This window comes from Anomalospiza imberbis, chromosome 8 (genome assembly GCF_031753505.1).
Source record: "Anomalospiza imberbis isolate Cuckoo-Finch-1a 21T00152 chromosome 8, ASM3175350v1, whole genome shotgun sequence".
NCBI classification, from domain to species: Eukaryota; Metazoa; Chordata; class Aves; order Passeriformes; family Viduidae; genus Anomalospiza; species Anomalospiza imberbis.
Genome location: NC_089688.1, coordinates 35,541,098 through 35,559,105, shown reverse-complemented (window position 1 = coordinate 35,559,105; position 18,008 = coordinate 35,541,098). Strand labels below are relative to the sequence as shown.

The window sequence follows — 18,008 nt, the reverse complement described above, 5'->3', positions numbered from 1 at the left end:
CAGCTCGCCCCATGGCAGGCCGTGGCAGTGCCACGGGTGACCCACCGCCGGCGGCCCGGGACGAGGAACTGCCCAGGGGCGAGCCGCTTTCTGCTGCTCCTACCACAACACACAGCAAACAAAACAAGCAAAAAAAACCCCAGGCACTGTCCATCCCGAAAAATCCCCTGTGCCTTGCTGCTGCGGCACCTTGCCGGCCCGCGGGCCCCCTCCAACAGCCGCGGGCCGGGCACGCCGGGGACAGGGCCCGCCGGAGCGGGGAGAGGGGCTGCGGCCGCCGCGCTGCCCTCAGCCGCGCTGTCCCCAGCCGCTCTGCCCTCAGCCGCGCTGCCCTCAGCCGCGCTGCCCCCAGCCGCTCTGCCCCCAGCCGCTCTGCCCTCAGCCGCGCTTCCCCGAGCCGCTCTGCCCCCAGCCGCTCTGCCCCCAGCCGCTCTGCCCTCAGCCGCTCTGCCCCCAGCCGCGCTGCCCCCAGCCGCTCTGCCCCCAGCCGCGCTGCCCTCAGCCGCTCTGCCCTCAGCCGCGCTGTCCCCGGCCGCTCTGCCCCCGGCCGCTCTGCCCCCGGCCGCTCTGCCCCCAGCCGCTCTGCCCCCAGCCGCTCTGCCCCCGGCCGCGCTTCCCCGAGCCGCTCTGCCCTCGGCCGCGCTTCCCCGAGCCGCTCTGCCCCCGGCCGCGCTGCCCCCGGCCGCGCTGCCCCCGGCCGCGCTGCCCCCAGCCGCGCTTCCCCCAGCCGCGCTGCCCTCAGCCGCGCTGCCCTCAGCCGCTCTGCCCCCAGCCGCTCTGCCCTCAGCCGCTCTCCGGCGGCCCCGCGGCCGCCCCGGCCCCGCGGCCGCCCCGGCCCCGCGGCCGCCCCGGCCCCGCGGCCGCCCCGGCCCCGCGGCCGCCCCGGCCCCGCGGCCGCCCCGGCCCCGCGGCCGCCCCGGCCCCGCGGCCGCCCCGGCCCCGCGGCCGCCCCGGCCCCGCGGCCGCCCCGGCCCCGCGGCCGCCCCGGCCGCTCCTCCTCGGCCGGGCGCTCCCGGCCCAGCCCCGCACAGCTCCCCCAGACCCGCGGCGGGGACACCAGGCTCGGGGCTGCCCGCGCGCGGGGAGCGCCGGACAAGGACGGCCAGCCACAGCAGGCTCTGCGGGAAAGGAGTGCTAGGCTTTGCTTTAGCCTCACCTCTGCAGCAGCCATAAGAAAAGTATTTTTTAAAAACCTTTAAAAGCTTAAAATAGTTGATTACTTCTTGTGTTCAGAGACTATAGTCTACAATTCAATTTCAAGTATTGCAGCTGTTTTTTAGATAGATGTATTCCTACAAAAACAGGTTGTAATTATTCTTTCCGAATAATTTTTTTCCTAACCATGTAATCTGTTGCACAACTGCAGAATGAAATTCTGAATATAAAATCCACAGCCCATAGAAAATTCAATTATATATATGAATTCCGTAGCTGATACAAAACAGTATAACAATTTTGTGGATAAAGAAGCCGCTTTATCACCGATTTTCTCAGCACTGGCACATCTGTAAGCAACAGAGATGCATGCATGACTGTATTACTGGGCTACTGATCTGTGAAATCCCTCACTGTTTTGTAATTATTCCTCCTCTCACAATTATATAAAAGTGTCATATGGTGGAAGATAAGCCATGCCCTCCCAACAAGACCTCTGTTGATGGGTTAAGAGATATATTTCAAAAATACATAGGAAAAAAGACAACTCAAAACCAGAGGAAGGTTCTTGCTGTGGCAACACCTTTCAAATTCCATTTCCCACCCAGAAGAGATTGGAAGATATTACCTGACAGACAACTTAGTTCCCTAAGAAATTAAGTGGGAGGTTTCCTTTCAGGTGCTTGTAAGTAAATGTCCATGTCACAGAATGACAATACTTCTACAACCATTTTTCCAGGATTTTGTCAGAAGCTGTAGGATTAACTTTGACATTCACCAGCTTTCTTCACGAACTCATTTTTGTTCAATTAAAAGAATATAGAAGCTAATGAAGAGGTCAAACTTCATGACGCACATTTCAAGAAGCACCCAACCGTGTATTCCACCAAAACTCCTGAAAAAGCAGGAGGCTGTAAAAGGAAAGGATTCTGAGTTACAATGAAGATGATGAACACGATGAGGATGGACACAGTGAGGTAAGAACTGCTGGAACATGTGCAGAACCAGTCTCCACCAAATGCAGTACCAGCCTGATCCCTGGCAGGCACTGCCACCACGAGGCTCCATCCTGCTTTGCATTTTCCCTACAAACAGGGTTGAAATTCTCATTTTTCCATTTCCATTTTTCTTCCACACACACCTCGCTAGAAGCACTTCTGTACATGCAAGCACATGGCTGGAGATTTGCTTCTGGCACTTTAGGGCCTTTATAAGGAATACTAACATGTTTTTCAAACGTTTTTTTTTTCCTTTTATTCTGCCTAGGAAGCAGAGCTAGGAGAAAATAAAGATCACCCAAGTATCCAAGTAGCCGGCACTCACACACAACCAGTGCTCTGCTGCCAGCTCTTGCCCAGGACCACCACACAGCCCTGCACCTGGGCACCCCCTCACTGCCACTAGCCTTACACATGCTTCCACGTGCTTGAGTACCAACAAAAAAATCCCAAAGGATTGGCAGAGTAAGATTTGTTTAAAAATATTTATACTAACTTATCACTTAGGGAAAACAAAACAACAGCGAGACAGAGGGGAGCATTTGCTCAGGAGTGATGTGGGAGACTGATGATGACAGAACACGTGCAGGTTTCTTATATGTGCCTCTTAGAAAGGAATCTGGACTTTTCTCCATCCCGGAAGATTGCTCCCTGGATGAACCTCATAGGAGTTAATTTGAGAAGAGTCTGAATTACACTCGTGGCTCCTCCTGTGGCATCACCTGCACTTGCAGAACAGCCCAGTCTCCAACCCTCCCTCCAGAGATCATGACATCTTGCCAAGCAGTGCTGTTGCCACCCACTCAGACAAATTACTACTTCTCTGGGTTGGCATAATTTTTAGAGGTAACAGTATAAAAATAAACACTGGTATACAAATTATCCTTCTATGGAAAGAAGAGGGAGGAAGAAAGGGTAAGATGGAAACAGGCTCATGTGAGTAGTAAAAGAAAATTCACTTCAAGACTACAGTACTCAAGAAGCAAGAAAACACACCCTAAAGTCTGCTGTTCAGCAGTGGGTTACAGTGACAAATCTGAGACTGTGATCGACATCCCAGCAGCAGCAGAGCCCCTTCTCCAGCCTCGCCAGGGCCAGAGCACTGCCCCTGAAAGACACCCTCAGTGTGTGTGTGTGTGTGTGTGTCTGTGTGTCCAGCCCAGTGGCAGTGTGTCCCCAGCGTGTCCCCAGCCCGGTGGCAGCGGGTCCCAGCGTGTCCTACCAGCCCGGTGGCAGCGTGTCCCAGTGTGCCCCCCCAGCCCGGTGGCAGCGTGTCCCAGCATGTCCCCAGCCCGGTGGCAGCGGGTCCCAGCGTGTCCCCAGCCCGGTGGCAGCGGGTCCCAGCGTGTCCCCAGCCCGGTGGCAGCGGGTCCCAGCGTGTCCCAGCATGTCCCCAGCCCAGTGGCAGCGTGTCCCAGCGTGTCCCCAGCCCGGTGGCAGCGGGTCCCAGCGTGTCCCAGCGTGTCCCCAGCCCGGTGGCAGCGTGCCCCCAGCGTGCCCTCCCAGGCCGGTGGCAGCGGGTCCCAGCGTGTCCCCAGCCCGGTGGCAGCGGGTCCCAGCGTGTCCCAGCGTGTCCCCAGCCCGGTGGCAGCGGGTCCCAGCGTGTCCCCAGCCCGGTGGCAGCGGGTCCCAGCGTGTCCCCAGCCCGGTGGCAGCGGGTCCCAGCGTGTCCCCAGCGTGCCCTCCCAGCCGCAGTGCAGGGCTCCGGGGCTCCTGCAGGGTGTCCAGCGCCCACAACTGGGCGCTGCAGCCTGGAGCATCAGCTCCATCTCCTGGGGAAATCCTGCCTTTCTGCCAAGCCTCAACATTCATGTAACACTGTTAATGAAGAAGTGGGCTGAGAACTCATCACCATGTGAATTCCCTCAATATTCAATTCAATTACAGCTCTCTTCCTAAATCATCTTTTTTACTTAACCAAACTCTAAACTGACAGAGCTAATAAGCTCGGGAGAATCAGTGTACACCATCCATTTCTGGGAACAGGACGATATTTTCTAAGATGCATTAATAACTACGACAGGATTTATGTGTAAGATAAATTAATTTCAATTTCCTTTTTCAATTAATGGTCAATTATTTGAACTCAGCTCAACCAAAAATATTACTCAAGTATCATTAATCTAACAAAAATTAACTTTACTGTTCTCTCAGTAACGAGCAGATATAATTTTAAGGTACAATAACACACTTGAATAACATGTTGCCCATCTGTATTCTCAGGACCACTGCTCCCCACTGGAGCCCCCCGTCATGCTGGCTCAGGTTATTGCTCTTAAGGATAGTGACTTGGGCAAAGGTCTGCCCTGGATGCTGCTGCAGGCTACCAGTGCATTATCTACCCTGGAGTAAGAGCCATTTTACATTTTAAAAAATGCTGGTACAGAGCACGTGAAGTAAAAACAATTCCAGGGAAAACAAAAAAGAAAAGCACAACATTTTTCTGCACACCCTGGCAGTGCCTGGACTTGCTTTATCCTCAGTGTTCCCACAGTCTGGTGCCACCCACCCCCAGCCAGGAGCACCGGGTGCTGCGTGGCCTGGGGCACCGCTGAGCCTGTCCTGCTGTGGGAGAGCGACTGCCCCGCGGGTGCAGGGACCCCACCAAGCACCAGTGCACACGGCAGGGGCAGCCAGAGGGGCGTTCAGCTCCCCACATCCCCCGGGATCCCTGCCCATGGGGAGGGCTGCGATGGCAGGAGACCACAGGGGCGTTGACTGACTGCTGCCTCTGCCACCTTCAGCACCCCAAACCTCTCTGCCTCAGTAACTGAAGCGCAGGGGTGTGGAAAGACAGCTTGTCAGAAAAATGCCTGTCACCACTGTATTCTTCATTTATAACTTACTTTGTCCACCCCCCAGGTGGTTATTGCAGGGAAGTTTCATTTCAATCATAATCTCAGCAAACCCACCCTCTGAACGTGGGGAGCTGTGCAAGCACAGCAACCTCCCTCTCTTCAATCCAGTGGTATTAATAAAATTCTGCTTGCAGCTTGAGGCTCTGGTGTTGTTTAAACACACCTCTCTAATGTCAGAAACGGTGGTTTTGAAAGGATGGTTTTGGTTTTGTTTTTTTAAATTTGAATGAAACCCTCCTAGACAATGAACTAATTACCAGGAGGAGGAGGCTGGAACTTCAGCACATCACATGTAGAGCCCAGTGGCATTTGTTCATTGCAAGGTCACCTGTGGGCCTGGGCAGGCACACAGACAATGGAGGACTCTGTTTGTTTTTTAAAAATAAACCTGTCCTGGGAAGCAGAGCAATTACCCCACTGTGCAGATGCTTCTGCCCATCAGCTAAGGGCTGAGCCAACCACACAGCTCCCAAAATGCTCCCTGAACACTCCAGGCCGGAGCTGGTGGTCAGCTTGCCCTTGGAGGTCTGGTTTGCCAGGAGCCTTCAGGACTGATGTACTCCAGGAAAGATTCTCTCCCAGCCTACAGAAATCACATGTTCAATGCAGCAGGAGGCTTTAAGCTACACAGGAGTTTCCTCTGCCTTCTCTGAACAATGAAAAGGAAGCCAAGGATTTGCTAAGCTATCTAAGACCTTAACTGAGTACTCCAGGAATCAATAAATACACGGCACAAAACAAAACTAGACTTGATCTCACTACAATAAAAATGTCACTGATTATACTCACGTATTTTCATATAAAAACAGTTAAGGATTTGATGAAAACATCATTGTATTTCTGACTGATTGATTTTACCTTCAGTACATTTTCTTATTCCAGAAAAAAACACCTTATTTACCATTAACTTGGGTTATTCAAGAAGTATTAACATGCAAGTTCAACACACCCAACTATTTTTGAGTAATTCTTCACATAGAAAAGTGACAAGATTTATAATTTACCCCTTACATGAAATATACCAAATACAATAAAATTAACAGAGAATGTAAATAATGGGATGTTTGGTAAAATCGATGGAACTGCAAAGACCTGTTCTATTACAAGTAAAGTCCATTCAGTATAGTCACAAATAAAAAACACAATGAATTTTTCAGCTTCTCAGATTTTTACCTATTTCAGTCTTCTTATATCTGTCTTTTCATTAACTGTGCATTTTTCAACAGAAATCAAGATCTACCCCCTAAATAACATTTTATACAACAAAAGAAAGTGCCATGCTTTCAAACAGGGATTTACAGGAGGCTGTGTTTCACAAAGCTTTGCCAAGTTATTTGAGTGTCTGAAATTTAGCACATGAGCCAGTTTATCCAGACTCGACTGCTATTGGTATTTCCAGTCAGAGCTGAAACAGCAGCACAGCTGCCAGTTTAGTTAATCTGAAATTTCTGGGAAGCCACTGTCAGCCCTGCAGAGGCTGTCACCCACCATCCTCATCCATAACTGTTGGAAGCTCTGAGCTCCAGCACTGCCCCCTTTCCCAGTGCTGACAGCCATCAGCTCTAATGCAGCAGCTCTCTGCCAAGAGATTCATCTTGAGGTCGTTTTATAATTTTTAAATCTGAGAGAGCTGCGCCTCTCCCAAGCGTGACACAAACTGCTTCATCCCTGTGCACCCTGTGACACCCCTGCTGCCCCCAGCGCCTGGCCCTAATGAAAGCCTTGTGCCAGGAGTCAGTGCTCCAGGCTGCCGCTCCCAGCCCGACCCTGAGGGCTGACCCTGTCCCTGGGACAGGGACCTGCTGCCCCAGCACCTTCCCCGGCCTTGCACTCGCTGCTCTGGGGTTTATTCTGTGCCATGTGTTTCCTAAGTTTTGACTGGAAGGAAATCCCACTCGGTCTCACCCTACCATCACTCCTAGCAGAACAAACACAATCCACTAAACCACAGCTCTCTCCCTCATCACAGCACCTACCCCACTCCCCAGACCTAAAACCAGCTGCTCGTACAACAGATTTGGTATATGTAACTGTAAATGACAAATCCTGGTGTTACGATTTATGTCTGGGATGATGCAAAATGATCCATTTTGATCCTTCATACAATGTGGATTATTAGTTTTTAAAACCAAGTGGCTTCACTAGAGACACCTAATTTTTATGCTGGTTTCTTATTTCTGATGTGAAATTTGCACCTGTGCTGCTGGGAGGTGGAGACAGAGGCTGCTGACAGTGTTGTCTCAGACCCTGCTGCCAGTCCTATCAAAGCCAAGCTGAGTAACTGTGGGCAGCAAAACCTGGTTTAGTTTTGCAGGAGCCAAGCCAAGGAAAGCCTTACAGAGGAAGTGATGCCAAAACTGGTAAAAAAGGGGATGTGAGAGCAGCAGGGATAAAGGTTAGCCAAACTAACTACTTGGGCTTCTCCCTTTCTAAAGCAAATAGCATTATACAACAATATATGATAAACATTTCTATTTCAGAGAGGTAATAATATAACGACAAAGCTACCACCTGCTGCCAAGTCTGTGCCTTAGAAGGGATGGAAAAAAGCCCACAGAAGTTACAGAGCTTTGCAATCAAACAGAACTAACAAGGAAACACAGAGACACGTGACATCGTACAAGGCAAACCACACTGGAGATAAGACCAAAACTTTACCCTAAATGGACACACCACATGTGAAACCCCTGCTCACACAGTCACACATACACACACACACTGAACAGAGGAGCTGGAGATCTGCCAGTTCAAGTCACAAGTGTGAAAAACCATTTCTATGAATCTTTGATTCGTGACAGCAGTGCCAGGATCTGTGAATGCAGACTGGGAGCATTCAGTGCCAAAAAGCAGACTCTAGCAAGTCAGAAGGTTAAGGAGCTCAACGTGAAAGTGCACCCTCTCTTCTGTCCAGGTTTTTGGGCTTTGGTTCCAAGCCACTACTACTGCAGTCTAACAATGAATGTATAGAACACTCCTCTAGCATGCAGCATTTCCTCCCAGTGATAGTAACACAAAACATCATTGAATAATTGCTCTTCCTTTGGGTTCTGCCTTTTCCACACTAAGCAGATTCAGCTCTAAAAGGTTCTTAAAGTTACAAACAGCCTATCATGTGGAGTACACATCAAACACTTCTGTAAACCCATTTTGTACCCTTACAGTCACCACTTCAATAGAGGGTAATTTAACTAAACAATAAGAACGTGGTTTTGGTTACACTATTTCCATGGAAAATAACATTGATACTAGCTGTCTTTTTTTTCCTCTTCCCCTTTATTGAATCAATATGTTGGCAGAACTTTTTTCCCCCTGGAAGGCCCAGCTTTAGTAAATGAAGGATTAGAAGGAAAAAAAACCCCACAAAATAATACTGATTACAAGAAAGGGGGAAATACAAAGGTGGTTGGGGAATACTGCAAGAAACACAGTGCCTAGAAAATAACACTGGTATGTGAAACAAGAAACCACATTAGTTCTTGAACTGGGGACATTGCAAAATACAGGGTTCTTCACAGAGACACAAACAGCACATGCTCTGACTGGGATTCCTGTTCAGCCTCTCTAGGAGCCTTTTTATCCACCACAGGAATGCCACCAAATCGAATCAATGCACCTCATGCTAAATAAAATAATTTCAATAGTATGAAGTATGTGACTATTCTTAAACACAAAAAAGTTGTATTTTGTTATGGATTGCATTAGTTTCTATGCTGTTTCCCAAATTAAGATCAGAGATGATTATCCCTTTTTCCTGTATCACAGAAAAGTCTTGGCTGGAAGGGAGCTCTGGAGCTCACTGGCTGAAGGCAGATCAGGTAAATGCAGAGCCCCTTGCAGCTTCCCTGCCCACATCAGGAGATCTGTGCTGCAGGACCCCCACAAGGTCCCCCACCAGTGTGTGGGATCATCTGGATGCAGCTCAGACTTGTGAGTGACTCCAAAACATGCAGCTCTGTACTACTGCTTTTACCTACCAGCACTTTCTGAACATCTGCAGAGTACAGTTTCAACATTAGTGACCCACTAACAGTTTGTCCCTCTAAGGCTCAGTAAAGCTGATAATCTTGTTTTTATCTTCTCAGATGAGCAAGAGAAAAAAAACCCACTGATTCCTCTCCTCCAGTTTCATCTTAGCTGGGTTTCTAGCCAGAATTATTAAAAAAATGAAGAAATAAAAACCTTTCCAGGTTCTTATTCCCTGAGCTTATATGCCTCCAAGCTGGGGTTTGTGTGTGTGCTGGGCACCTGTTTATTTTATTGTCTGAACTGTCCCAGGTGCCGTCTTTGGCTGCACCAGGTCTCCAGCCAGGCTCCTCCGAGCCACCACTGCCCCCAAGCAGCATAGTGGGGGAGAAGGCAGCTTCTGCCCTGGGAAGAAGGGAGATGTCACTGATTCACCTCCAAAGGGCTGTTTTCTCCTGTACAACCTAGCAGCGATCACTTGGACACACAGCAGACGTGCTGGCACAATGCACAGCCCTGGCACCAAGCACACAAGCCTTTCTGCTCTGAGGAAAGGCAGCCCTGCACACATCACTTGACATGTACCTGAACACCACTCGTGTGCTAATGCAAACTTGTGCTCTGGCTGCTGCCACCATGCCTCAGGCCAGTGAGGCTGTGAGCCAGCTCTCGAGATCCCTTACAGAGGCCCTGAACCCTTGCCAAGCTCGTCACCAGCTCATCCCACTGCCAGACACTGCCAGGCTCTGAAATGGGAGGTGATTCTGAGCCACCAAAGTCAGTGCTGGAGGAAAAAAGACCTTGGACAATCATTTTAAACAAAAGATGCCCTGCACACTGATATCCTGCCCATTCTAAATGGATGCACCTCTGCGAAATCAGCAGGTACATGTGCCACAGAATAAACACTCTTAATAGTAAAACACAGTAGCAGTAAAAACAGAATCATCATCAAGATGGAAACAGCGCACAGTCCTACATGGGTCAAAAATCCCAAACAGAAGAAATTCACCTTCGGTTAAACGACACTTGTGAAATAAAGAAATTTACCGTGAAATGTTCCTGTGATTTATAGTTCTCATCCAGGTAAACTCGAGCTCTGTTGTAGTCTTTCATTGCATCACTTGATAACAGTTCTCTGAAACAGAAAGAAAAGACTGAACATGTAAAGGGAGGTACAAATGCACTGCCTTGCCTCAGCAGCGCTCTGTGCTCTGACATCCCCAGCATCACGCAAAGGAACCCAGGGCCTTCCTCTTCCTCTGGGGGGAATTTCAGGGACAGAGCTGTCCCGTGACACAGGCACCTGCCCGCATGCTCCAGAGCTGCCCTCATCAGCCGCACCTTCAGTGTGGGTCGCGAGTTTCCCAGAGCCATTTGGACACCACTGGGAAGGGTGCGGTCTGTGGTGCCGACAACACTCCGGGAATTTGGGGGATTTGTGCGGCCGGTGCCGCGGCCCGAGCGCGGCCCCGAGCGCGGCCCCGAGCGCGCAGCGCCCGCCGCCGCCAGCAGAGGGCGCGCGCGGCCGCGGCAGCGGGCACTGCCCGCGTTCCTTCCCAGCCCGATAAATTACACCGGGATACAGTACACCGGGAATACAGTACAGCGGGAATACAGTACACCGGGATACAGTACACCGGAATACAGTGCACCGGGAATACATTAAACCGGGATACAGTACAGCGGGAATACATTACACCGGGAATACAGTACACCTGGATACAGTACACCGGGAATACAGTACAGCGGGAATACAGTACAGCAGGAATACATTAAACCGGGATACAGTACACCGGGAATACAGTACACCGGGATACATTACACCGGGATACAGTACACCGGAATACAGTGCACCGGGAATACATTAAACCGGGATACAGTACACCGGGAATACAGTACACCGGGATACATTACACCGGGATACAGTACACCGGAATACAGTGCACCGGGAATACATTAAACCGGGATACAGTACACCGGGAATACAGTACACCGGGAATACAGTACACCTGGATACAGTACACCGGGAATACAGTGCACCGGGAATACAGTACACCGGGAATACATTAAACCGGGATACAGTACACCGGGACACATTACACCGGGAATACAGTACACCGGGAATACATTACACCGGGAATACAGTACAGCAGGAATACATTAAACCGGGATACAGTACACCGGGAATACAGTACACCGGGAATACAGTACACCGGGAATACATTAAACCGGGATACAGTACACCGGGAATACAGTGCACCGGGAATACAGTGCACCGGGAATACATTAAACCGGGATACAGTACACCGGGACACATTACACCGGGAATACAGTACACCGGGAATACAGTACAGCAGGAATACATTAAACCGGGATACAGTACACCGGGAATACAGTACACCGGGAATACATTACACCGGGACACAGTACACCGGGAATACATTACACCGGGATACAGTACACTGGGAATACAGTACACCGGGAATACATTACACCGGGAATACATTAAACCGGGATACAGTACACCGGGAATACATTAAACCGGGATACAGTACAACAGGAATACATTACACTGGGAATACATTACACCGGGATACAGTACACCAGGAATACAGTACACTGGGACTACATTAAACCTCGATACATTACACCGGGAATACAGTACACCAGGAATACAGTACGCCGGGAATACATTACACCGGGATACAGTACACCAGGATACATTAAACCGGGAATACAGTACACCGGGAATACAGTACACCGGGAATACATTAAACCGGGAATACATTACACCAGGAATACAGTACACCGGGAATATATTAAACCGGGATACAGTACACCGGGAATACATTACACCGGGATACAGTACACCGGGATACAGTACACCGGGATACAGTACACCGGGAATACAGTACAGTGGGAATACATTACACCGGGAATACAGTACACCGGGATACATTACACCGGGATACAGTACACCGGAATACAGTGCACCGGGAATACATTAAACCGGGATACAGTACACCGGGAATACATTGCACTGGGATACAGTACACCGGGATACAGTACACCGGGAATACAGTACACCGGGAATACATTAAACCGGGAATACATTAAACCAAGAATAAATTACAGCGGGAATACATTAAACCGGGATACAGTACAGCGGGAATACATTAAACCGGGATACAGTACACCGGGAATACAGTACAGCGGGAATACAGTACACCAGGAATACAGTACAGCGGGATACAGTACACCAGGAATACATTACACCGGGATACAGTACACCGGGAATACAGTACATTGGGAATACAGTACACCAGGATACAGTACACCGGGAATACATTAAACCGGGATACAGTAAACCGGGAATACATTAAACCGGGATACATTACACCGGGATACAGTACACCGGAATACAGTGCACCGGGAATACATTAAACCGGGATACTGTACACCAGGAATACATTAAACCGGGACACAGTACACCGGGAATACATTACACCGGGAATACAGTACACCGGGAATACATTAAACCGGGATACAGTACACCAGGAATACATTAAACCGGGACACAGTACACCGGGATACAGTACACCGGGAATACAGTACACCGGGAATACATTAAACCGGGATATAGTACACCAGGAATAAATTACACCGGGAATACATTAAACCGGGATACAGTACAACAGGAATACATTAAACCGGGATACATTACACTGAGAATACATTATACCGGGATATAGTACACCAGGAATACAGTACACCGGGAATACAGTACACCGGGAATACATTAAACCGGGATACAGTACACCGGGAATAAATTACACCGGGAATACATTACACTGGGAATACAGTACACCGGGATACATTACACCGGGAATACATTACACCGGGAATACATTACACCGGGATACAGTACACCGGGACACATTACACCGGGAATACAGTACACCAGGAATACATTAAACCAGGATACAGTACACTGGGATACAGTACACCGGGAATAAATTACACCGGGAATACATTACACTGGGAATACATTACACCGGGATACATTAAACCGGGATACATTACACCGGGAATACATTACACCGGGATACAGTACACCGGGACACAGTACACCGGGAATACAGTACACCGGGATAAATTACACCGGGATACATTAAACTGGGAATAAATTAAACCGGGAATAAATTAAACCAGGATACATTAAACCGGGATACATTAAACCGTGATACATTACACCGGGCTGCATTACACCAGGATACATTACACCGGGATAAGTAATCCCGGCGTGTGGCACCCCCTACTGAGCGCTCCCGCCCTTGTCCCCGGCTCGGGGGCCAGGCTGTGCCCCCCCACTTACTTCACAAACTTGTCCACATGAGACATTGAAGCTTCGTAGTTTTTCCCTCCGAATTCTTGACAGTGTAAAGCCATGAAATGGGGCTTGTGTGCATGGACCACCTGGAAGAGAGAGAAATGCGAGTTTTAATGCTCAGCACACAGCAAGAACACACATCTGTGTGCTCCGGGACGACTGGCAGCTTCCGCTGAGAGGTCACTGCACAAGAAGCTGCAAGGGGAGCACCATTTGCTATCCACATAAAAGATTCATAATACATAATTATTATCTCAAATATTCTTAACTAATATTTCCTTTTGTAAACTATGACTTAGTTCCTGGGCTGTATATATATTTTTAGTATATTTCAGTATTTATATTTAAAATGTAAATAAACTTTTCCCCTCAAAGATGACATGATTAAGATAATCCAAACCTTTCCTTGTCTGGGAGGTAGAAGAGTTCAAACAATTCATTTGCTGGAGTGAATTTTTTTTCAACTTTACAAAATTTCTCAGTGCTGTTTAGCAGCACTTTAGCAGTTGTGTTTGACATTTTTATTTGTGGAGTACCTTATTTACAAAAGCATTTAAATAACAGATGCACATACACACCTGTTAACACTGGAGACATGGAAATCCATCATGCTATTCCAGGTGTTAGTCTTGAACACTGCAAATATCTTAGATACTACACAGTCAGCACTAGGATGCAATTACCATACCAAAACCCAAGAATGTCTGCCTTTCTTCATACCTCAGATCAAATATAGCATTTATAAATTTGCTGCTGTTTTGAACACACATTCAGTGTTTCTCTCTTCTATGGAATTTCCTCTGCTTTGCCTCTATTCAGAACTGCAAACACCAAAACGTCTCTGCTAATATTGAGTCTCTATACCTTGTGTTCCATGCCTTATTGTGAATTAATGGACACAAGCTCCAGAACAACTTCCATTTTAACAGGTAACAGTCCGAAACAATCAACAACGTGCCAGTGCAAGCATACATGGAGAGAATTAAAGTCCCAGATGGCATTCACTCATTTCTCATGGGTGGCACTGGGTGGCCCCAGGCAGCAGAGGCCACGCTAGCCACGCAGCCTTGGCAGCAAGAGTGGGGGGCTGCTGGCAGCCCCTGCAGCAGCATCACACCCCAGCTCCTGGGCGGGGCTCGGGTGCTCTGCCCTCGGGTCACACTGCAGAGCTCTAACCTCAACACACAGAGCGAGGAACAGCTGGAAAAAAGGGGCTGCTCCCCCTTCCTGCTCACTGTCTTGCTGCTGGAGCCCTGCAACTCTCAAAAGGTACAGACACGGTACCGCAGTCCTGCTTTTAATTATTTAAATCAGCAGTGACTAATAGCACTGTTAAAAGGTCTTTAGGAATCGTGGAATCACAGAATGGTTTGAGTTGAAAGGGACTTTAAAGCTTATCTCATTACATCCCATTGGCAGGGAAACCTTCCACTGGAGCAGGCTGCTCCAAGCCCTGTCCAAGCTGGCCGTGAACACTTCCAGGGATAGGACACCACAAAAGCTGTGCATGTTTCTATTAAACAACAGTGGAGAGAAACTGCCATTTGATGTGATGACAGAGTGCAAAATCCTTCATTCCTGACTACACAAATAACCTCATTAGACCATTAAACTCAAAGACAATGAAGTAAAGATCAGCAAAATCTGAACTGCAGCAGGTTCCATTGAGCCAGAGGCAGTCACACGTCCCTGCTATGAGTTGGCACCTTCCTGTGGCAGCAGCAGAGCTGCCCAGCTCGGGACAGCAGCAGGGAGGGCCCACGGGCAGCCGCAGGTGCCAGACCCTGCCCGGGGCTCCTCGGAGCACGTGCCTGTCGGGCGCAGCAGGGCAGTGCCAGCGAGGTTCAGCACCGCTGGCAGCACGGCCCTCCCTCCTCAGGGACATTCCTGGCATGCTGCTCTGCACCAGTGCCCGGCACAGCCCCTGCCAGAGGGCCAGGGGGCTCAGGCCCAGCGGGACAGGGCAGTGGGACGCCAGCCAGCACCAGCGAGGGGAAGCCTGGCAGCAGCTCGTGCACGCCAAAGCCGAGCAGAACCCGGTGTGCTGCCACGTCCAGGTCACACAGTGAGCCACAGCGCTGCCAACCCTCCCCAGGTCAGCCCTGCAGAAAGAAGGGAACGTCCTGCCCTGGGTTTCTGAGTCATTTCCAACAGCCACTTCCTCTGTGCCTCAGCTTCCTGGCCACTGAAACATCTTGGCACTGACCTGCTTGGTGAAACATTCTGAGGTGAGCTGCTGCTGGCAGTGTTACTGGATAAAGGGAAAAAGGAAATACTCCCACTCAGGTGTTTGATGATTACCGAGCACTTCCATCAGATCATTAATGCTGGTTTCTGCCAACAGGGATATCAGCACCTTGCTTTAAAGCGTGCCATCATCGGTATGCACAGAGAATGAGCCAGAGCAGGACCCAATAGTAAGTTTAACTGGGGGGAAGGAGAGGGAAAAAAAAAGAAAAAAGCAGATGAGAGACCAGATGTCTAAAACCATATCTGGAATGCAAGAAATGATACCCAACTGGGACATGCTTTTCCTCTGATATATAATTCCTATTTACAAACAACTAAGACACAGTTGCTGAGAAGATGTCCCTGTACAGATGTTACTTTCTTCCCAAGGCACTGCCCAAGGGACCACTGGCAGCAGGCTGCCATCAGAGCCAGCAGCAGCAAATGACAATCAACACTAAGTTCACCTGGTTGGCTCATTTTGTTGGCTGTCTGGAGAGCAATACGAACCAAACACAGCCCGCAAAGCAGAGCTCTGCAACAGAGCTCATCTGTGGACCCTAGCACCAGGCCATGCCAATTCTCCATGTGCTTTATTGCTCCCAGTCAGTTCTGGATTCCAAGTCCTGATCTTATCTACTTGGAGAGCTCTAGGAAGACACCATGATCAGAAAGCAGTGTAATTATTTAATCCTGTAAAGCCAACACTGTCACTGTTTCAGGGCAGCACATGCAGCAGGAATGTGCTGAGCACTGAGTCACTCATTTTAACTGCTGGGAGTTTGCTTTAGTAGGAGCTCTTCTTACACAGCCCATGAAAATACTAACTGATAACACAAAAACATAATAAACTATTTCAAGTAAGATTTAGGAACCACAGGGAGCACTGAATGGGGAGTGCTGCAGTGAGATAACACTGGAGAACAACTCTACTGTGCTGAAGCAGCAAAAGAAAACACTTCCAGGCTCTGAAGATGGAGGACACAGTTGTTTTTTGTTTTGTTTTTTGTTTTTTTTTTTTTTTTTTTTTTTTTTTTGTATACAAATCCTTGAGAACTTGAAATCATAGTGGGTATTAAAAAAAAAAAAAAAAAGAATTATGTCTGTTTTTGATGTGGAAACAGCATTGGCTTAATAGCAGTGAGGTCCTTGTGGCATTCCTTGCAGGTTAAACCACTAGAAAATACCTGAATATAGTTATGTCCTCTCATATAATAAGTACCCTCCAACTAAAAGCAAATTGGCTCTGCTTCATTACCTTTTACTAGTTTTCTACTCTTATGGAAGAACAAACAGTACATAATAATGAGTAATGAATACTTCAGAGCTGAAAAATCCCAGTTGCCAGAGGTTAAAGGACCGTACATGAGCCCACTTAAGTAATGAATTTGCATCCAGAGGAGTACAGTGTATTTACAAATTGGGCATTATTTTCAATTCGGGATATGCAAACGTAGCGTAAAGGAAGCCACAATCTGGAGTTACTCTGGGGGATGTGGGTAACTGAGCAAGATGCTCCAGCAAGGCTGAGTGTGAACACAGAACTGCTGAGACGTACAAACCTGACATCTTCTCACGTACAGGTGTCTGCCTGCTTGGGCAGGGCATGGGGAGGGTGGGGCAGGCTGTGCTGGAACTGGGGCACAGCCAGGACTGGACACAGCCCCACGCTGCTGGCCAGCTCTCGGAGAGGGCAGCAGGGCACAGGGACCAGGGCACCAGGGTTAGACCTCAACCGAGCCAAGCAGGAGAGCAGCTGGAGCCTTGATGTCGCACAAATAGGATTGCTTAGAAAAAGATAGCAAAACACGAGCTGTGAAATACAATTTAGCTTGTGTAGTCCTAAAGCACTTCACGTATTTTCAATTTCTCTAAGCCTGAAGAAGGGGCTCCTCCTGGGGACAGAGCCCTGCAGCACTCAGCTGCACACAGCCAGCAGCCCAGGCCCGCATCCCCCTACCCTTGTCACAGCCCGTGGATTCAAACCAGCAACCAACAGCCCAAACAGCCCCCACCTGAGGGAAACACCCTCTGGAAAAGGGCTGAGACCTCAGCTTGGAAGAGCTGCAACAGAGTTTTGTCACCCCCTCTAGTTAAAAAAACCCCTTAATCACTCCCTCTAGTTAAAAAAGCAGCATTAGATCGACTAAAATAATTAAACAACCTTTGAGTGGCTGGGTGGGGTTTTGTTGTGATTTGGGTTTTGCGGGTTTTTTTTGTTTGGTTGGCTGGAGCCTTTTTTGTTTGTTTTTCTTCCTTCTCTCTGAAGGGTAACACACGAAGTTCCCACGTAGCTATACCAAGATGACCTTTAGCTATTAGGTAAACTTTTAACTTCTGTATTACTACAAATAAAAGCTCAAAATACTCTCAAACACATCAGGCAACATGGAAAATGGCATTAGAGGAAAA

General features: G+C 48.9%; 1 protein-coding gene and 1 long non-coding RNA gene across 6 annotated transcripts in view; one reads left to right on the top strand and one right to left on the bottom strand.

Annotated features, from left to right (window-relative positions):
- The window catches only part of INPP5A (inositol polyphosphate-5-phosphatase A), a 192,474-nt gene that overhangs the window by 124,549 nt on the left and 49,917 nt on the right, over positions 1 to 18,008 (bottom strand). For all 5 annotated transcript variants that reach the window (XM_068198389.1, XM_068198390.1, XM_068198392.1 and 2 more), the window contains exons 3-4: positions 13,353 to 13,453; positions 10,025 to 10,112 (exon numbers count right to left, since the gene is read on the bottom strand). In XM_068198389.1, the coding sequence (XP_068054490.1) occupies positions 10,025 to 10,112; positions 13,353 to 13,453 (189 nt within the window). The remainder of the gene's footprint in view (positions 1 to 10,024; positions 10,113 to 13,352; positions 13,454 to 18,008) is intronic.
- On the top strand, positions 1,057 to 3,149 carry LOC137478481 (uncharacterized). The gene is made up of 2 exons (XR_011001600.1): positions 1,057 to 2,132; positions 2,765 to 3,149. It is a non-coding gene; the product is annotated as an uncharacterized lncRNA (long non-coding RNA).